The 21,929-nt window shown below is 39.1% G+C and overlaps 1 protein-coding gene across 7 annotated transcripts in view; it reads right to left on the bottom strand.

Annotated features, from left to right (window-relative positions):
* Nucleotides 1-21,929, bottom strand: part of P4HA2 (prolyl 4-hydroxylase subunit alpha 2) — a 64,388-nt gene that overhangs the window by 1,364 nt on the left and 41,095 nt on the right. For 5 of the 7 annotated variants that reach the window (XM_081934187.1, XM_081934188.1, XM_081934189.1 and 2 more), the window contains 8 exons: nucleotides 17,135-17,337; nucleotides 14,457-14,633; nucleotides 11,022-11,092; nucleotides 10,474-10,573; nucleotides 8,064-8,117; nucleotides 3,918-3,983; nucleotides 1,802-1,870; nucleotides 316-412 (listed from right to left, as the gene is read on the bottom strand). In XM_081934187.1, coding sequence (XP_081790313.1) covers nucleotides 316-412; nucleotides 1,802-1,870; nucleotides 3,918-3,983; nucleotides 8,064-8,117; nucleotides 10,474-10,573; nucleotides 11,022-11,092; nucleotides 14,457-14,633; nucleotides 17,135-17,337 — 837 coding nt within the window. Of the gene's footprint in view, nucleotides 1-315; nucleotides 413-1,801; nucleotides 1,871-3,917; nucleotides 3,984-4,049; nucleotides 4,110-4,131; nucleotides 4,324-8,063; nucleotides 8,118-10,473; nucleotides 10,574-11,021; nucleotides 11,093-14,456; nucleotides 14,634-17,134; nucleotides 17,338-21,929 lie in introns of those variants that run through there. The other 2 variants (XM_081934191.1, XM_081934193.1) reach the window with 2 other exon arrangements.

Genomic DNA, 21,929 nt, shown 5'->3' with positions numbered 1-21,929 from the left:
TCTGACTGATGCTAAAGACAACTAGATGCAACTGAATGTTCAAATGTTCTGCTGCTTAAAATTTCACTGAAATGCTACGTTCTTCCTAGCTAATACTCACATCTTGCCAGTATTATAGCAGATAGCATTTTCTACTTTTCTTATCCTATAAGCGAACATCAAAGTTGTAGACATAAGCTAACAGCAAAGGAATCTTAACGTGGGAGCACATTTTCCAAGAATGTGTCATAGCAAGACAAAAATCCTATACCAAAAATAACCCAGTGTTCCTTAGCTGTTTTTGCTTCCCAAAACAAAGATATGATTTTGACTTACCCCATTTACAACCCACTAACACTGGGCACGCTGCATGTCTTGTTCGATAATCACCTTCTCCACTCCGGAAGAGGTTATACCAGAAAACTGCAGTCCCCTGAAAACAACAAACTTTACTCCTTGAAGTAAATCCAGTGTTTAGTGCATTTTCATTTAACTTAAAACTGCTATAATAATAGGGAGTCCATAGGACATTCACACCTAGTTATTGTCTTAATAAGTTGGAATATATCTACAATATTTCCCATTTCCACTTTCAATGGAACTGCAACATCTTTGAATATAGGAGGAAAGTGAAGAAAAAGGAAATGTGGCTTTCAAGATAGCCTTAACTCCTGGTGACTGCCTAGAGAAGTCTCTGCAGTTGTCCTGGCAGTATTTTCAGAAATGATTTGCCATTATCTCTCTCCCAGGACTGAGAGAGTGACTGATCCAAAATCACCTAGATCAAAGTCTAAGAGGCATTAGAACTAACATGGTACTAATTCATGCTCTAGAAATGAAGAAATATATAACCAATCGTAAGAAAAATATGAACATACACAGATCTTGCAGATTCTTTTATTAATTAGAATCAAGATTGCAGTTAATTTGTAAATACATTTTTAAAGCTGCAAAAATATAGGAACAATGCAAATTACTGTTCATGTATTAAATCTATTAACTACAAATTAATAACCACATTATTGTTTATTCTAAGTTATTTTAGCAGCAGGGTTAAAACAATTCAGAAATTATGCCGAATATGGTGCTGACAATTGCAGAATTAAAAACAGGCCTTCTTTGGAGAAAAGTTAATTAAGCCCTTTAAACCAACATAATATTCATATTCATATGAACTGGGACTTAGGAAACAATACTACTCTTCACTGAAGAGAAATGGATTTATAGCAAACACAAGTATTTCTTGGATGCAGGTTGCATTGATTTCAGTGTGACACAAATGGATCCCGTTAAATTTTTAAGGAAAAGTAGGCCAAATTGGCTGGATTCACTTATTGCGCTAAGCTGTGGACTATTATGGAAGACCTATTGCAAATATTAATTAATTTGATTCGTAAACTTCTAATCAGCTTGAGGACTGAGGCGGGGCAGGAGTTAGAGTTTGCAGCAAAGAGAAGAAGAAATTCATGTAAAATTACATGGAGCCCTTAAATTAAACAAAAGGATATAATGCTCCTTAAATACATGTTACAAAACTCTTTCCAGCATAGATAGATTTAAATTCTGTTCAATACAGAGGAAGGCTGTCTGAGTAAGAATCAGCCTAAACTTTAATGACTGGTGCTGTCCCACTGGAATGTTCTCACTTATGGATAGCAACCACAAATATCTCATTGCAACGATCTTGTCATCCTGAATGATTAACTGAGTAGAAATTATGTAGACCAATAGACTCTAGACTGTAGAAATCGAGCTAGAAACCAAACCTAATTATCAGCTTTCTAGTGGTAAAGCATTTGTTACAGAAAAGCACAACCGTTACCTTTTTGGGCCAAATTGCAGCTCCAAAATCTGGGAAAACTGTTGCACCTCCTGCTTCAACATCACTCATCTGCGGAAGGAAAATGGGACACCCATAAGATCTTCCACTGAGTCCACATCAACGCTTTTCTTACCCAGCAACGGTTTGCATCCTTTAGCAGGATGAAGGCCACATTCTAAGAAGTGGATGGGGCCAGGATAAAACCAAAATCTGATTTAATTTACACAAAAAATATGAATTGAATTAAGTACAGATAATATGACTACTATACTCCTCATATATTTCATAATAAATTTTCCCTTCTGTCACAGTAGAAATTTGTGCAGCAACCTCTCAAGAGGTTCTGGAAGCCACATTCAAAGTTTTGAAGCAGCGTCCATGACATCTTTTAACAGGGAGAGAGAAAGCCTGTGGACACAGATTTTTAGGATAAAAAACCCAAGCAGGTGAAGGAATCGATGGCTCCCTACATTGCCACAAGTTGAGTTTCCACAGGCCTGTGCCTGTGGAGGCTCGGCAGCGGGAGGGAATAGGCAGGGGCAAATGTTGCAGTGCCTCTGCCATCATTTGTAAGTGTAAATGACTGTGGTGGTGCTGCAACTTTCGTAACTTCAGGACTGTGTCTTAAGTACTTGGGAGGGGGTTGCAACTTCGAACGATTGCTAAGTGAACTGTCGTAACTGGAGGATTGCTTGTATATGGCTTGAAGACTGCAGCCTTCATCTCTTCCAGATTTTGGAAGGATTACACTACTAATCAGAGAATAAAGACTACAGTCTTCTGGCCAATGCATTTGCTTAGTAAATTGAAAAATTGCCTTAGCTCTAATGATACTGCTTAATTCTATGCTTCTCTGAGCAATTTCTTTATGAATTTGAAACACTGCAATGAAATTAACATAGCTTTATTTTGGTTTAGCCACAGAACACAAGCACTTCTGTCATACATAGTGCTTTTACTTTAACTAAGATGAGAAGTTACCATTTTTGTGTAATGGTTTTTAATCTGAATTATGTACAGCAGCAACTTCCTGCCCGACTTATAGTTCTACATAATGTAACCAACTCTGCTTCTAGTACTAGTATTAACCTCAAAGTGATACATGCAGTTGCAGCAGAAACAGAGGGGCAATCAAATCCCATTCTGTAACTTGGGTTTTGTTCAACTGATGGAACATTTATTTGGATTCAAACTACCATGTTTTAATTTAGGGACATTGAGGCACCTCTAAAGAGATGCACTCATCATACAGGATATGTGATTTAGCAAATTTTAGGAAGAAACTGAAACCCTGACATGGTAACTGAACGTGAAATCCCCTAATTCTTTCTGGTTCCATGCTACTTTGGAGATTCTACTGAATTGCCTTATCACTGTTATATTTAAGCACATGTATCTTTCAGTTAAAATGGCAAAATATGACTAGAGTTGGCAACAGCAAGAAGAAAGTTATCAGCAATTCTTTCTCTGGATCAATGATGTTAGAAGGCTAAGCCTGTAGGTTTAATGAATGCTCCATAATTGCTAGACTGCAAATGAATCAAACCATCCTAAAAGACAATGAGTTTACACACATGGTAGACAAAGAAATGAAATTCACCTTTAAAGAAAATAGAAAATCATTGCAAAATGTCTGGGATATAGAGGTGGTATTCTAATGAACTAGTAACAATAATAATAACTACAATGCAGGCACCCATCTGGAATAAACTAATGCCTTTTATTAGTCATTTTCTAAGAAAAATCTTTAAAAACTGAGATCCTGATTGAAAGAGCTGCAATATTTAACACTTTCGTGTCCTGAGAAGTAAAATGAGAACAGATTTTGTGGCTGCACAAATAATAATGATTGAATAGGTTCCCAAATCAGTTCTCATAAAAGCTCCACTGTTAAAAATGTATTTTAAGTCATTAATTTCCTTTGCACAATTAAGCCAAACTTCATAGTATACATGAAGCAAGAAGATGGGAAAATAAATCTCCACAAATACTATGACTTTATTTAACACTGGGTCAACAATCTCTAAAAAAATATCATGCAATTAATTCCATTTAAGATGGTAGCATGAAAAAAAAACAAGTCTTACTCTACTTGTCCAAGACTTATCATACTTACATAGTTCAAAAAAGTGGCCAAACGGTTCCCAGTCCCTAAACGCTTGAAAACATCAGGTTCATCTTTCTATAAAATTAAATAAAAGTAAACTGCAAATTTCAAGCACAGGGACAAGAATACAAAGATACTTACATAGTTAAGAAATGTTGCTAGCCTATTTCCTTCCGTTTTGAGTGTGAAGTCAAAGGGTCGCTGAAACAAACAACAACTTTAACCCAACTTCCAAATTGATTGCAGGTTTGTTGCTTTGGAAACAGGATGTGGAGGTTGTCTACAAATCTTAATACGAGCAAGTCGCACCCAATTGTTCCAGGGACTTTTTCTCAGGTGTATATTGCAGGTTTAAGTCAAAGTCTCAGATGCAATAGCATATTAATTCAACATATCCAAAAAACATGCCTGCAAACTAACAGTTGTTTTAGTCCACACACTGTGCTAAACCAAAGTTTATTTACAATAGTGGCAAATATCTGTCGCTCGGATGTAGGATGAGGGGTGAAGGATTGTTCTCTGACATTTAGTCATTTCTAAGAAATTTCCTAAAAAAACTGAGATCCTGATTGAAAAAGTTGCAATATTTAATACTTCCACATCATGAGTGCCCACATGCTTGGAGAAGGAACCTTTACCCTCGTATTTATTTAACCATGTCAAAGTTACAACCACCATGGGTGGCTTCACACAATACACTTAGCCAAAAACAAACAAAGCACATTTTGGTTTAGCACAATGAGATCTCGGTGAATGACAGGAGTTGTAATATATCAGATATGCTGGTAGGTTCACTCCTTGCACTATAAAAAATGAAAGGGCACTTTTCAGGCAATATAAATCAAAAGTGCCATTTCCCCATCAGTCTGACAGAAATATGCTGTGTTACTAAATCCCAACTAGCCACAGAGCAACTCTCCTTATCTTTGTACATGGGGGGACCGGACAGAGCAATGTAAGTAAGAGCAATTAATATTTTTCTATTAAAAACAAGGTTCTTTCAGGCCTTTATTATGCTATGATGGATGGCAAAAGCAGCAATGCTTTCAGCTAAGTGAATGCTGTTTTTCTGGAACTACAACGAGGAATTGTTCCTGGAAAATACAGTTAGCATCAATAAATGTGTGATATCGTGGCAAATTAATGCCACAGGAATCCTCAAACTTTCTGATCTGGTTATCACACCTGAAATTTGAGATCATGTTACAGTAGTAGGACGGAGGGGAGCTAATAGGATAGATTTTTAAAAACCCATTTAAATTTATAAATATAACAACATGTTAAAAACAGCATAACAGCTCTTAAATAAATGAAAACTGGTCTTCAGAATGATTTATGATCAGTCCCAAAACATTTTTTTATAAGTGTAGGAGAATCTATAAACAAATAAGCAAAGCTATGACTGTGAATGGCAGGTTAGTGTGTAATAAATCTGCCTGCATCCATGGTTTAATTGTGGATGAGAAAGCAACCTGGCATGCATAATCTGGGTGGGGCTGCAGGAGGAGTTCATTCTCTTGGAAATATGCCCATCTGGGTTGCAGGTTTGGCACCAGCCACAATCCCAGGGAAGGAGATATGGTTATCTGCAACTCATTGAGGGCTCTTAGAAGCTCAGCCTAGTAGATACATTGATGTGAGACTCTCTGGCTTAAGCTCAGCTTTCAGGAATAAAGTTGCATTGATTGCCAGTAGGCTACCAACTGCAATTCAAGCTGCTGTTTATTATCTATAAAGCCTTATATGGCTTGGGGCTTAGATACCTGTGAGATCACTTATTTCCAGTTGTTTCTGTTGAACCAATGCATTCCAACAGAGTGGAGTGCTTCAGGTCCTCTCCGTTAAATGTTACCATCTTGTGGGACAGAGCAAGTATGCTCTCTCTGTTGTGGGTTCCTCTGGAACAGCATCTCCTCTGATATAAGGACGGCACCCTATCTCCTGTGTTTCTGGAAAGCTCTGAAAACTTCTAGTCCCAGGTCTGAAGTTGATGTCTGTCATTGTTTAATGAACCCCAGTTTTCTTTTCTGGATTTTGTTAACAGAGTATTTTAGTCTGGGCTGCCAGTTGACATAATGTTTCTCACTATTTTTTTAAAAAGTTTTGTATGCTGTCCACATTTGACTGGAATGGGACAGCTAATAAATTTCAATCAATCGATCAATAAACAGTTATACAACTGCTTTGGAAACTTTAATTATCATAAAATAGCAGCAAATGGATTCAACTTATAACCTGTGCTATATACAGAGCCTGGAGGACCAGTCCAAATCCCTAAGAAATCCAGCTGCTAACTTTCCTCTAACTTGGCTGCTGACAGCTAAATTCCAAGCGTTACATATCATCCAAGAATGAATATCTTGTTGATTGTTTCGTTGTCTCCTTTACACAGATCAGTTTTAGCGAAGAAGCTGTAACTATCCACTAATTTGTAATAACAGATTTGTCCTGACAGAGATGCAATCAGATAATAGCTTGTTTTATCATGTCTTTATATAGTAAGACATGATCCCACACCTCTAATACACACAAAGGAAGGGAAGAAAAACAAAGTCAAGAAATAGTGCTACTCTGAGATGTTAAAACTATTATGAGACTATTTTTTTAATTGAGTTGTTTCCATAATAGTTTGTGGAATGCAACAAATATAATCTTAACTTTAGTAAAGCATTTCACTAAAATATTTAAAGATATCCTGATTGATAAACTAATTAAATGTTTAAGTAGATAATATAGATGGCTTGAAAATCACACTCAGTATCAACAATGTATCATAAATTGGGAAAAGATATCAAGAAAGGTGCCATAAAATGAATCAGTTAGAGGCTCACTTCAATTCTGTGTATCTAAAACCTGCACACATGCCTCTTTGGATCTTCAGAGATGGGCATTGTTTGTTGCAGGAAATGCTAAATTTTAGTAATTGTTGACCATGTAAAAATTGGAACCATCTCAACAATCTTCAAACTCTATTACAGAACCACTGAGAAGTAGCATGACTATGATTTGAAATATGCTCTACCTCTTAGTTGGAACCTGAACAATGTATTAGACGAACACATGGTTACCTCTTAATTAACTTCTTCTAGAGACAGCTGAAATAGAAATGTGATCTAAGCTTACCAAAGTGTTTCCTATCCCCATTTGACTTTATTGGCTAACATGTAGATGGCTGGAAATATACCACTGGAAGAAAAGCCACAGCATTGTTTCTTGATATTATTATTCTCCATATCATGAGGAAGATTTTCCAGGAAAAGATGGGCCGATAAATGACGTATCTTTTTCAAAATGCATGAACTTTAAAGTTCTCTGCCTCAACCTCAGACCCAATACAGCTGCCTACTAATCACATCCCTTAATACTCCTATCTTCTTTAAAAATAACTATTGTCATTTTATGTTCATATAAGTTTGGGAAAACTAGAAAAATTGCCTGCCAGGAGACAGATAATGTATATATTTTCAGGAAAGGAGTGGGGGTGGGCATAACTTTTTTGGGGAGGGCTGGTGGTGTTCTTTGACATTACACCCAACCTTAATTTAATTTATAATAATTTGGGAGGAAATCCTAATTTTTCTAATTGAGAGAAAGTAATTTAGAAAAAATACAGAAGTGCACATACTGCTTTCTTTGCTCTCCATTTGTTTCTTCAAATATAAATGCTTAAATATAATCCATACCTAGCAAACATTATAATATTTCATATTTTGTAAGAAAAAATTGTTTCCATGAATATGATACTAGTACTTGTTCATAGTCACCCTGTGAGCCAAACACAAGATGACATGGATTCCCTAAAATCTTTTTTTATATATATAAAACCAGCAGCTTTAGAGGGAGGTTGAATAAATCAGTTATGACAGTGGAAAGTGAAGGTTAACCCCACACCCAATGTCTATTTCAATGAACTTCTTGATAATACTTTTCTAGGAGATGGAGCAATTTAATTCATGGTGCCAGTAAGGGACAAATACAGGTTCTTTAATTGATGCTCTAATCACGAACCATATCAGTCCCACTCTGTTCTTTCTTGTACGAACGAAACAAATCTGTTGAAACTAACTAGGAGTTTCCCTCACCTCTAGTTTAGCCTTAAGGTATCAGATATCCTTAGCAATAATTGGGAAAAGTACCTAAAATATGAAATCTTACCCTTGAGAAATCAAAATGTGGCTCATATTGTCCTCCCATGCCATAATTAGCAACCTAAAATGTACAAAAGGGTAATATATTAGCAAAATTAAAGCAAAACCTCCTAAGCAAAATAAAATATGGTAATCTTTCAAAACACATTTTGCTTTTAAACATCAATATAATGTTGCATGGTGAATGTGTGTCAGTACAGTGTATGATTCTCTGGTGAGATGTGGACAACACTGGGTTAATTTACAAGGAAGATTATAGCTTAGAGATCTTATCTTGATAAAATAGTGTGAATGTGGAGTAAGATAGGTTTTGTTGCATTAGTCACATACTGGTAAAATTTCTTAAAATTGTTCCTACCCGGGGCAAGGAATTCTCCATGTTGTATATGTTTGCATGCAATGCAATATTAATTTGGTTTGATGCTTTAATTACCATACAAGGATTGATTTTATCCATTTATGATTATTTAACATAGGATAAACCAAGGAAAAGAAAATAGTTTTGAGAAGGCAGTGTACTGTCCACAGGGAAAGAGACATGAGATAGAAAAAGTAATATTTTTTTCTTAAGCTATGTTAAAAATAGCAATTGGAAGAGAGCAAATCACCATCTTTTTTGCAGTAAAAATTCTAGTGGTGCAGAACTCTGAAATCTCAGCTCTTTGTCAAAGTCTGTCAATCAAAAACTGCATTAACTCTTAATGTACTTCCTTAAACTACCGTATTTTTTGGAGTATAAGACATTCTTTTTCCCTCAAAAAAGAGGCTGAAAATCTGGGTGCGTCTTATACACTGAACAGCATTTTTTGCCTCCCAAAACCCTGCCCCCCTTCACCAAAATGGCCGTGGAAATGAGCGAAAAAAGGGGGCGTTTTTTGCTCAATCCCCCCGGTGCCCACAGGAGCACTCTACAAGCTTCCTAAAGGCTATTCATGCCCTTTTTTGAAAAAAAAAAAAAAACGCCAGTTTTTGCGAAAAATGAGCCCTTTTTGGGAGGTCTGCAGAGTGCAAAAACTTTTTTTTTTAAATTTGCCTCTTCAAAATCTTGGTGCATCTTATACTCTGGTGCGTCTTATACTTCGAAAAATACGGTAGGGGTTGGCCTGGAAACCAGGAGAATGTGACATCTAGGTCTCTCTGAGGCAGGAAAGCCAGCTGGGTGGCTTTGGACTAGTAACTTAGTTCAACCACTTCACAGGGTTGTTGTGGTGATGAAAATAGGAGGCAGGGATATTGGGAATGGTCACTACCTTGAGTTGACCATATTTTTAAAAAGGTGAAATAAAAATCCCATAATAATAATAATATTAATATGTAACCACAACAGGTGCAAAACCTCAACGGGCACAAGTGAAGCAACGAAGTGCTTTGAGGGCAAAACCCGTGAAACTGGTGAACAAGCAAGTGAGCAAGTGGGCAAAACCAAATGGAACAACCAACAAGACATTTTCCCAGGGCAACAAGACTCACACTGAAAGCAAGCAGTAATATACAGAAATGATGATTATAGCATCCTAGGTTCCTGGGAATAATTCAGTGAGAATGAAGATCAACGCCAGCTAAGGAATTGGCAGCTGTGATTTCACTGCCATGTATAATAAATACTCAACCTATTGGATTTCAAAGTGTAGACCTTTTTTTGCTGTTCTAATTTATAAAAAGCAGCTACTGGATTTTAAAAATGGGGCTGTTCTAGCTAGGGAGAACTCGGGTGGACAGATGGAGGCGAGCCAGGACTTAAAGCAGCTAACAGCTTTTAATGGTAACAGGTTGCCAGCGCGGCAATTCACATTTCGCGCGCGTAGCTAACAGGCAACAGCTGTGCCCTGCTTTGACAGCCTTTATATATGCCAGCTGTCAAACCGGGAACCAATCAGCACAGCGCCCTCTGGTGGAACGGACCAGAGGGAAAACTATAATACACAACAGGGGCAATGATGGGAAGATATGCTGCACATCAGGGGTGGGTTCCGGCTGCTGCCACTGCCGGTTCGCTCAGGGATGTGCCCTGCGCTTGATGCACGTTATATACATGCATGTGCAGTACTGAAAAAAATGCTTCTGCGTATGCGCAGAAGCAAAAAACAAGATGGTGTCTCCTGAACCGATAGAACCGGTTCGGGGGCATGGCAAGCTGAGTTATTACCTACTCGGCCGAACTGGTAGGAACCCACCTCTGTTGCACATATAGTTGAAGCTTCCTGTTAAATGTTATTGGCAGCCATTTACTGTTTGTAGAATTTTCAAGTATAAAAATCTCAATCAAAATTTGAAGACGATCGTTCTCTTTTTTGCAGGATGGGGGCCCTCTGTTTTTTGTTTCATAATATTCAGGGCATTACACATTCAACACATTTCATACAGTCTTGCTTCAAGGCAGAGCCTTGTATAAAGGAGGTAAACGGTAACATACTCACCTGCAACAATTCAGCTGTTTTGGTGGTTAATCCTGTAATCTGCTCCATTCGATGATTTACTTTGGCAATAACCAGATCGTCCTCTTCCTCCAGCCAGGAACTTTCAGAAAAAGAGATTATGTACAGGAATTTACAAGTCTCAACTCATGAAATTTAAAGGCAGGCATACAGACTCACTTTCTTTCATATCTTCATTCCACTTTGCAGATCAGTCAACATTTACAGCACTTCTTCAAAAATCAACTTTTAGTTTTTAACTATTAAGCAATAGTTTACACAATGACACATTGCAACTTGACATTGTAGGTTTTATATACATTTTTTTGTAAAATATAATACATAATAATATTGTACCTAAAAACTATACCGTAGAATAAAATAGTAAGAAAAGCAAAAATATTCAACATTTCAATAGTTCTTCGTTCAATAAGGTTTTAATTATTAGTCAAGTTTTGAATGATGTGCATTTCAAGCTTTTAATTTATTACCAATATGTTTTAAAATTATTCTATTAAAAAGAGGATGAAATTCATTCTTATGCAATTTACCTTTTGGAAACCCGGTAGTTTGCTACTGTTAGTACACCTGTTTTAGGGTCCCGGACTGTAGCTCTTGCCAACTGCATTAAAAGATATGCAAGATTTATTAACTTCAATTATATATGTATGTATGTATGTATGTATACACACACACACACGCCAAACTCATCTTGCATTTTTATTCCCAAGCATTCCATAATAAGATTCTTCTAAGAAGTATTTTGTGCAGCATTGCAGCTTATTCTATATTCTGAAAGGCAAGGTATATTGCATTAGAGGTAAATAAATTCATCACTTTAAATATTGTTTTGACTCTTCGGGGTTTAGAAATGGGAAAAAGTAGGTTTTCCTCGCCACACATCTCAAGCTCATACCACAGGATTTTTTCAGGGGTAGGTGGAGGAGGGGTTACAGACTTTACTTACTTATATCAGTTCTCAGTCAATTACTGCTTGTTCAGAAACCATTCAAAATTACTATCCCACTGAACAAGGAGATTTACAACTGGTCCTTGTAATTGTGGTCATCAGTGTCCCCAGAATCACATGATCCGCCATTTTCCATCTTCCTGCTAGCTTCCCAAAAGCTGTGTCAATGGGGAAGCCAACGGGAGGTCGCAAATAGTGACATTGTGCTTAATGACCCTGTACAGAATCTGCTTAATGACAGCAACTAGAACTGATGCAACTGTCATCATAAGTTGGTGTGGTTTGACTCTGTCACTTAGGAACAGAATTGGTTCCCAATTAGTGTTATTAAGTGAGAACTATTTGTAATTTTGTAATATGCTGGCATATGCTATAGGATTCCTATTTGTTCTTCATGCTAGACCCTATATGGTCTTTGCGTAACCTTATATGGGTTGATAATGACAGTGAAATGCAAAACCGCTGTCCCAAAACTGGAAGGCAGACCATAATGTATGGAACTCAGAGGATTTCAGGGAGAAATGGGCAAAGCCCAGTACAACAACAGCTCTATATAAATAGCCAACAACACTCACTTCTTGTGTCAGCACTGATAATAATACCTAACCTGGTAATGAAATGTCTGCAGGAGGAAAACCAAGCTCAGACAATACCAACAAACCTGTATCAAACCTTGATGATTGCATCTTTCATTAGCTGGTATGTAATCAGGGCAAACAAAGAACTATTACAGTATTTGCAAGGGAAATTGTACTATATTAGGAGACAGGCAAGTAAGAATACCCCCCCCCCCCCTTGGCAGTCCCCAGGGCCCAGTCCTCTTGGCATCTCACTCAAAGAAGCATCTCAAAGAACCCACTGAGAGCTTGTCCCTTGTCAGAACTCCCTAACATTTCTAATATATTCATACAACAGCCTGCATCACAAAGAAGTGATTAATTTTTACTTAAGATCCTTGAGAAACAGCATTGTATAATGAGCAGAAAGTTAGATTTTTGAAGACTAACATCCTACCACCTGAGGCTACCCAGAGACAGATTACTAAAGGAAATGGAAATGATTAGGAAAGCCTTTGCAAAGAGTTGTTTGGTTGAACCAATCAAGGATCTGGCCCACATGACCACAAGTATGCCTGTAATCATGGCAGTGTGACTGCACCTTAATTGTGACACAAATATTTATTTAAAACAATGCCATTTCACTAATATGAGTTCTATGCATTCTAATAGACAACACTCATAATTTTTCTTTTTGTCAGCATTTTTCTTCCCAAGCTTAATTCATTTTTTCCATATTATTTCTTTGGTCTCTTAATATCCCTATTAATTATCTTGTCTTGACATGTAGCTTTTGGCACAATGAAATGCCAGATTCCTGACTCATGTGCTATTCTGTTGTAATAAGCTCTTGCTCCAGAAATCAGGATCAGAAACTCAGTTTAAAGTATTGCTTGAAGTGATTTAATTCTGAATTTCTAATATATGTAATAATGTGGCTACATTTGTCATTGTCTTTTTAAAAAAGCAAGACATTAAAACGAAATATCCATATTAAAAACAGCAAGTTATCGCTCATCTTTTCAGTTTGGAACTGGAACCACAAAAATTAGTATTGCTAAAACTAAGGTTAAAAAAGAATGAATTATTCATGTAAGTTACAATTTCATACTTTGTTCCTTCTTGTTTTTCTTCAAATCCTGGGCATAAATTTTACCTTAACACCACCACCAAGAACTAATCTGAAAAACTTTTAGATCTGATAGACAGGGATAAATATATGTTATCTACAACAGTAATAAATTCTTATTTCAAACTTTTAAACATCACAATATGGATGAATAGATCTTTTGATTGCTGATCAATTGCTATATTACCACAACTTTAGCCTATCCTGGACCCTAGTGTGTATTTGAATGAGTGATTAAAGATGAGTAGCAACAGATACTTCCCATAAAACTATGCATCTGTATTTCAAAAGGAAATGATTTATACAGTCGATGCAATTAATACTGCTAAATTATATGTTCCAATTTATCTGATTATTTTCATGTGTAAATACAATAAAACAGTTTCATTTAATTATAGTCCAAGTTTGTCATTAGAAAAACATTAGAGCAACTTTTATTTATCTATCAGATCAACATCTAAAGAATCTGGGCTTCAAATAGGCAGATATTCATATATAGCTTTGTTCTTTTAGACATCCCGCACTAAATGAAATAATCAGTCCAAGATTTTATGATGTCTAAGAACCAGAGAAAGTAATGATAAATCATCAGAAAAATGTCTTCATTTGTAGAGATGAAAGTCATGGAGAATATTAAATGAGGTGAACTAATGGATGAACAAGAATTATGACTTCAGAAACATTTAAAATAAATCCACGTTCTTTAAAAAAATCCTTACTCAACTGCTACATTTCTTAACCTCATTCATTAACGTAATTTTTTTTTTACAGTTTCTGACCATTAACTTACTCTAATTCCTAATTAGAGGAGGTAAAGGAAATAATTACCAATGTACAAGTAATTGGAAGCTTTCTACAATTTAAAACATGAAAAATCACAGCCTACTAGAAAAACCCAAGTTCCTAGGCTCTGTTCCTGCTATGTTTTCTAAAATAGTTTTCAGATAAGATGAAATACTCTGATCATTATAATTAGGGTAAATCAGCTTTCTCTAGATGTGCTCATTACATTTTCCATCATTCCCAGCCAGCATGGGTAGAGATTGAGCAAGTGAGCCATCATTCTTCTTCAACAACCACAGTAAACATACTGGTTTAGAATTAAGAATAAACCATGGACAGATATTCTGCTTTCTTCTTTTCCATGAGAGTGTTAAAAGCTTTAATTTCCTGCAATTTATCTTTGTGTTAAATTGGACAAACTATTATGCACATATTTTTTTATGGAAACAGCCAGTCCCAATTCATTCAATTTCACTTTTTTATTAGCTTGTATTAATTAATTGAAATGCTGATATAATTTCAGTCACTGAATAAAATGAACTCTTACTTTTGGTTTAGCCAACTCCTTAATCTTCTCTATTTCTTCATCAGATAGGACTTCATAATATCTGACAATATGTGGGCTGTCCCATTCATCTTCTTCTTTAAAAGGTGCTATAATTAAATAAGGATTTTGATTTCCATTGTGGTATCTGCAAAACAACCTCTTCTGTCTTCGAGGCGTCTAGGAATATATCCAGATAAATACATTAGTTTAGATTTTGAATTATTGGTCATCACAATACAAAAAAGAGGCTGAGAAAGCGTGCAGAGAAGAGCAACAAAACATGATAAAGGGTCTAGAGGCTAAATTCTATGAGGAACGGCTAAAGGAACTAGGTATGTTTAGCTCAATGAAAAGAAGACTGAGTGGAGACAGAGACATAACAGCAGTCTTCCAATACCTGAAGGGCTCCCACAGGAAAGAGGGCATCAATTAGGAGCAATGGGTGGAAGCTCATCAGAGGAAGATCCAATCTGGAATGGAGGAATTTTCTGACAGTGTGAACTATTAAGCAGTGGAAGAGCTTGCCTCCCGGAGTTCTAGATGTTCCATCACTGGAGATTTTCAAGTAAAGATTGGACAACCATTTGTCTGAGATGGTTTGAGAATTCCTGCCTTGAGCAGGAATGGATTAGAAGACCTCCAAGGTCCTGACAGTTTCCTGACGGAACAATTAATTTTCTGACAGTGATAACAATTAGTGGGACGGCTTGCCTTCAATACAATAATACAATAGTAGAGTTGGAAGGGACCTTGGAGGTCTTCAAGTCCAACCCCCTGCCTAGGCCTTCAGAGGTTCAGAGGTCTAGTCCAACCCCCTGCCTAACCCCTTCAGAGGTTCTAGTCCAACCCCCTGCCTAACCCCTTCAGAGGTTGTGGGCGCTCTCATATGTGGTGGACATACAATGAGGCAAAAAGATATTGGAAAATGACACAATCATGGCTGGAACAAATGGTGGGAGATTAAATTCTGTTCAAACCCGAAATTTTCCTCCTAGGCATAATACCGGAGGGGTATAAGAAAGATGTGCTCTATCTAATTATCCATGTATTAACTGCAGCGCGAATAACCTAAGCGCAATATTGGAAAAAAGAAAGTATCCCATCAGAGTTAGACATAATTAAGAAAATTTTGGCCTGTGCGGAAGCAGATAGGCTCACCCTAGGACTAAAAAATAAAGTCGGAATATTATGAAGTTTGGAACAGATTTTATTATTGATATAAAACAAGGTGACAAGACTGGAACAAATTGTAAATTATGTGATTGGATAGAAGGATAGATAATGTATTCAGTAGGCTGACAGCTAATGGATGAGATTATGTGTATATGCTGTGATTGTATGGTCATAATGGCTTCGCTGTGCTGCATTATTTTAAATGTAAAAACAATAAAAATATATTTTTTTAAAAAAGAAGAAGTTGTGGTTGCTCCAGCACTGGAAGTTTTTAAGGGCAACAATTTGAAATGGTATAGGGTTTCCTGCCTGAGCAGGGAATTGAACTAGAAGGCCTCTTTAGTATTCTTGACAAACGGATGAGGCGAGAGGCAGCTGAGGTAAATCGAACAGCGTTTATTGCGAACAGCGGCAGCAGAACTATTTACAGAGTGAGATTCAGCACCTTCCCTGCTTCACAGCTATTTATACAGAGCTGTCAAGCAGGGCGGCCAATAGGAGTATCCCTGGCAGCCCGCGCTTAGCCAAGCCGTGTCTTAGCCAATCAGGCGCGGCTTGGCTGTTGCCGGCTGCCAGGACGTAAGTCGAGGACTTAGCAGCCTCCAAGGTCCCTTCCAATTCTGTTATTTTGTTATTCTGTCCCTTCCAACCCTATAAGCAAGGATAAGTTGAAATATGATATCTTGTCATAATTGTAAGCATTTTCTGAGCTCATTGTTACCAAGCAGAATAGTCTTGAACATTACAGATGAGCAACTACATGCAATTCAAAGGAAGAACTATTCATTATTCATCTGAAATGGCAACTGTTTTTCAAATTCTGAAATGGTATTTTTGTTCTCTGTGTTTCGTAATGAAGGATATAGCTTCTTGGTGTAAAAACTAAGTTATCTTGCCATGTGAAGTTACCTACTGACTTTTGTTGTCTCTTTTAGCAAGTTGAAAGCAAAGATGAACTTACTTCTAAAATGTAGTCTTAAAGGAAACAATACGAGAATTTAGCCGTCGTGGCGCAGAGGTTAGAGTGCAGTCCTCCAGACTACTTCTGCTGACTGCAATTTGGCAGTTCAAATCTCACCAGGCTCAAGGTTCACTGAGCCTTTCATCCTTTTGAGGTGGGTAAAATGAGGACCCAGGTGGTTGGGGGCAATAGGCTGACTGTAAACCACGTAGAGAGAGCTGTAAAGTACTGTGACGAGGTATGAAAGTCTAAGTGAAACTGCTATTTCTCCCTTCCTTTCCTTGGCCCTGGTGGTGCAGTGGTTAGAATGCAGTATTGCAGGCTGACACTGCTCACTGCCAGCAGTTCGATTCTCATAGGCTTAAAGTTGACTCAGCCTTCCATCCTTCCAAAGTGGGTAAAATGAGGACCCAGATTGCTGGGTGGGGAAATATGCTGACTTTGTAAACTGCTTAGAGAGGGCTGTAAAGAACTGTGAAGCGGTATATAAGTCTAAGTGCTATTGCTATTTAAACTAGTAATCCTTGGCACTTTTTTTACTTACCAATTTCACACCTTCCCCTCTGCAAAGGGCTTCATAGGTCTCACGTTCTGGCAGGTAGTCCCGCGGCCTTTCATAAATGCCATTGTACGTTTTGGGCTCACTGGGGTTCACTGACGATTTATTGATTTGGTTTCTTTCTTCTTCGTTCTCCAGCAGGTTCTCAAAGTACTGCATGTTGCTGCCTGCTCTCTCGTGACCTGGGTCTTGGTTGGAAAAAATCGTAAGAGAATCAACACAAGACTTTGAAGTCTATAGCAGGCACCAGTGACATTATGCAGGTCAGAAGCCAGCCTCCCCACATTTCCAATTAGGCTCTTTGTGAATTAAAGATAGGATCCTTATCGGGCCTGAAATGTACGAAGGCAATAAAGGAAGAGTGTGATGCATTGTCTCAAAAATGACATGAGAGCACGTTTACAAATGGCTTTTCTCTACATTAAAAAGAGCATAATTGCAGGGTTTTTTCAAATAAAGCTTGTCCATTTTTTATTGAAACAGCCCAGCAGACTAGCCTAACCAATAGGAGTACAAGCAATTTGGTGAATAAGCAATGGTTCATAGTGGAAAAGTTTGATAACCTAAAGATTCTGGATATTTTAGGGAGAAAAACGGAACTGGGTCAATTTAGAGGGAATAGCCTTACATCAACGTTCAGTTCTTTCCAATACAATTTTAAGTTTATCACAGCATCATTCGTATACAGATTAACATCAAACATGAGAGGTTACATTCCAGCCTAGGTGTACAAATCAGTTCCTGATGACTTTGCAATCATGTCCATACTCGGTTATAGCATGGAAGGGTTTGATGCTGTTTTCTTTCAGTAAATATTCAGACTTTCTACAGGTAGTTTTCACATACTACATGTCTTGAAACTAAGGCCATGCCAGATTTTTGTGGAGGGCAAAAATATAAACCCTCCCCTTAAAATAAGCCCTAGTGAAGGGGTGGGTTTAGCCAGAACAGGGGGGGCAGCCCTTCCCTTCCCCGGTCACCTCAGGGCTTCTTGGCCCCTTAATCGGATCAGTTGGGCCGCTCCGTTCACAAAACAGCTGATTCGCGGGTGCCGCTCAAGCCTCTACCTACAGCAAATGCCGGTCACTTTTGCAGCCACGCGCTGCTGCAAAAGAAGCCGGAGCCCAAGCAACACAACCCAAATGCCTCATGCCCTCCTTGCCTAACGGTGACAGTCACAGCTCGCAATTCCGTCCACGGAACAGGAAAAGAAGGTATTAAAATCCATATTCTTGGGACATCGGAAGAAGCCCTGCTAGGAGATGCTGCTGCCGAAGTGCAGGAAATCCCCCCCCCCACTACCTGCAGATCGTCCTTTCAAAGAGGAGTTTCATCAGGATGAAGGTGACACAAACGCTGCCTTCAGCCACCTCTTCATCCTGGTGAAACTCCTCCTTTGAAAGGACGATCTGCAGGTTGGGGGGGAGAGATTTCCTGCACTTCGGCAGCAGTGTCTCCTCGCAGGGCTTCTTCCGATGTCCCAAGAGTATGGATTTTAATGCCTACAGGAGGTAGGAGCTTCTCACCTGCATATTCACATTGAAGGCTCGAAATGGGGCGTTTTTGCGAACGGCTTGAAAATGGGGAGGGAGATATTCCTGCCTCTCCCCGTTCTGAAGGTCAGCACAGACTGAGAACAGGATACGTAAGAGACGAAATCCCCCCCCCCCCCCCATTTTCAAGAGGTTTGAAAAACGCCACATTCCAAGCCTTCACATTATCCAGGATTGCAGGATTGAAGGCATGCGGGAGGGAAGATTTTGTCAGTCTGTGACCTTCAGAACAGGGAGAAAGGCAGGAATATCCCCCTCCATATTTTCAAACGGTTTGCAAAAACGTTCCATTTCGAGCCTTCAGCATATTGCAGGATTGAAGGCTCGGAATGAGGCATTTTTGCGAACGGCTTGAAAATGGGGAGGGGAGATTTTCCTTCCTCTTATCCTGTTCTGAAGCTCAGCACAGACTCAGAATAGGGTAAGAAGCAAAATCCCCCCCCCTTTTCCTGGCAATCGTTCTTTCCTTGGGATCTCAGCGCAGACGCACATCCCCCAAATGCTCTAACCGAAGCCTTCTCTGCGTCTGTGCAGAGCTCCCAAGGAAAGGATGGTGTGTGTGTGTGTGTGTGTGAGAGAGAGAGATCCCTACCCCCCCCCCCCCACAAGGCAGCCACATCCCTCCACTAACCTGCTTTCCTGCTCCATTCTCCACTGCCAAGTGCAGGGCAAGAAAAGTATGTTAGTTTACTTCCAACTTCGTGAAATTTATTTATTTTTTGCGAGAACTTGGAAGGTATTTTCTGGTGTTTTTTTTACCATAGGCACATAGTCTACTTTTCTTTTCCTGCACGTGGAACGGAGAATGGAACTAGACAGCAAGTTAGTGAAGGGATGTGCCTGCCTTTGAGGGTGTGTGTGTGTGTGTGTGTGTGTGTGTGTGTGTGTGTTCATTCGTTCTTCCAGGAAGAGCCCCCCCCCCCTGCGAGGCCAAAGCAGCACAGTCAGCTGTTCCGCGGCCAGCAAACAGGGCAGGCGAAGTCCAGGATGCAAGGAGAAGTTGGGTCATTGTGGCTGCAGGCAAGCAGATGGTGGGACGGAGAGGGTGGGGCTGGTGGGCTTGCTGCTTCCTGCACCTGAAAAATAATAAGCCCTTCCCCTCTAATAAGCCCACGGCCATATTTCGTGGGTCAAAAAAAGTATAAGACCCTGTCGTATTTTCGGGGAAACACGGTAACAACGGGTCAGTTAATGTCTGCTCTAAATTATAATGGACCTGGTTAAGACCTGTTTCTGGAGTTCTGACACCCACCCTTGTTGCCACTTGGCTCATCTTTACAGCTTTCAAGAAGCTATGACTTTGATTTAAAAGGTTATTTTCTGACATTTTCAGCTGGTTTCCAGCTGGAAAAAAATTCATCCATAGGAATACATGGATTCACCTTATGATCACTACAAAAAAAGTTGTAAAATTGAGTCTGGTCACTTGGGTACCTCAATTTACAACTGCCATGACTTATGACAGAAATTCTGGATTTCATTACAGTTGTAAGTCAAACCCTACTTATACAGCTTTGATATTCCCTGATTCTCTCTCTACCAAGTGCTAATCATACTCAATCTTACTTATTTGATTGACTGATTGATCGATTGAATGTATATGCTGCCTACTTCACTGTATAGGCGACTGTGTGGCTTAAACACTTAGTTTTTGATTTCAGGCAAGGTCATTAAGATTAACACTAATCAAGTTTGAAGGGATGAACTACAATAATCATTTTCATTGCTGGAAATCTAATATGTTTAGAGTATTTATGTTACCATCTGCATCTCTCTCTCTGTGTATTGAATGTAAATATGCAGAAATATTGGAATAAAAATTCAAACATCAAAATAAAAAATAAAATCATATAGTAACTTTGATTTTATTTAATACTAGCTGTATCCGGCCACGTGTTGCTGTGGCCCAGTCTGGTTAAATGGAAAAGAAAGAAAAGAGAAAGCGCAAGTCCCCTGGCAGAGGCGGCCCCTGCATGGAAGTGAGCCACGGTGGCCCATGCGTCGGAGCTGCCTTGGCGAGGCAGTAGCTGGCTCCCTGGGAGGGGGGTGGACAGCGCGCGCAGCTGGACGGGCTGAGGAGACGCTCCGCCTCCACCTCTTCTGGAGCTCCACTGAGCTGGACGGGGTTAAGGGTGGGAGGAGGTGGCCGAGGGATGGGGCAGGCGCCGCCCCACCACAGACAGCAAAGGCCTGGCAGGAGGGGAGGAGAGGGAGGGGAGGGGGAGGCCGAAAGCTTCGGCTCCCCTTGGTGGAAATGGCGAAGCTCGTCAGAGGAGGGGCGGAAAGGGGAAAGGGTGCAGCCACAGCCCAGCCACACATATAAAGGGACCGTCGGGACGAAGCTGGAGAGAGGCCGAACTGTTCCAAATATACTATACTCAAGAAATGAACGCTATGGTATAACGTGTGTTGCTTTTATGTCCAGCATATGGCACTGGTTTTCAAAAAAGCATGTTTTTACAAAAAGCATGTTTTTACTTATCACAGGTGTGACTTCTATATAATATACAGTGGGGCAAAAAAGTATTTAGTCAGCGACCAATTGTGCATGTTCTCCCACTTAAAAAGATGAGAGAGGCCTGTAATTGGCATCATAGGTAGACCTCAACTATGAGAGACAAAATGTAAAAAAAAAACCCCAAACAATCACATTGGCTGATTTGGAAAGAATTTATTTGCAAATTATGGTGGAAAATAAGTATTTGGTCACCTACAAACAAGCAAGATTTTTGGCTCTCACAGACCTGTACCTTCTTCTTTAAGAGGCTCCTCTGTCCTGCACTCATTACCTGTATCAATGGCACCTATTTGAATTTGTTATCAATATAAAAGACACCTGTCCACAACCTCAAACAGGCACACTCCAAACTGCACTATGGTGAAGACCAAAGAGCTGTCAAAGGACACCAGAAACAAAATTGTAGACCTGCACCATGCTGGGAAGACTGAATCTGCAATAGGCAAGCAGCTTGGTGTGAACAAATCAACTGTGGGAGCAATAATTAGAAAATGGAAGACATACAAGACCACTGATAATCTCCCTTGATCTGGGGCTCTCACCCCATGGGGTCAAAATGATCACAAGAATGGTGAGCAAAACTCCCAGGACCACACGAGGGGACCTAGTGAATGACCTGCAGAGAGCTGGGACCAACGTAACAAAGGCTACCATCAGTAACGCACTACGTCGCCAGGGACTCAGATCCTGCAGTGCCAGACGTGTCCCT

Source organism: Natrix helvetica (genome assembly GCF_964273705.1).
Source record: "Natrix helvetica genome assembly, chromosome: 1".
NCBI classification, from domain to species: domain Eukaryota; kingdom Metazoa; phylum Chordata; class Lepidosauria; order Squamata; family Natricidae; genus Natrix; species Natrix helvetica.
This window is presented reverse-complemented; position numbering and strand designations above follow the sequence as displayed.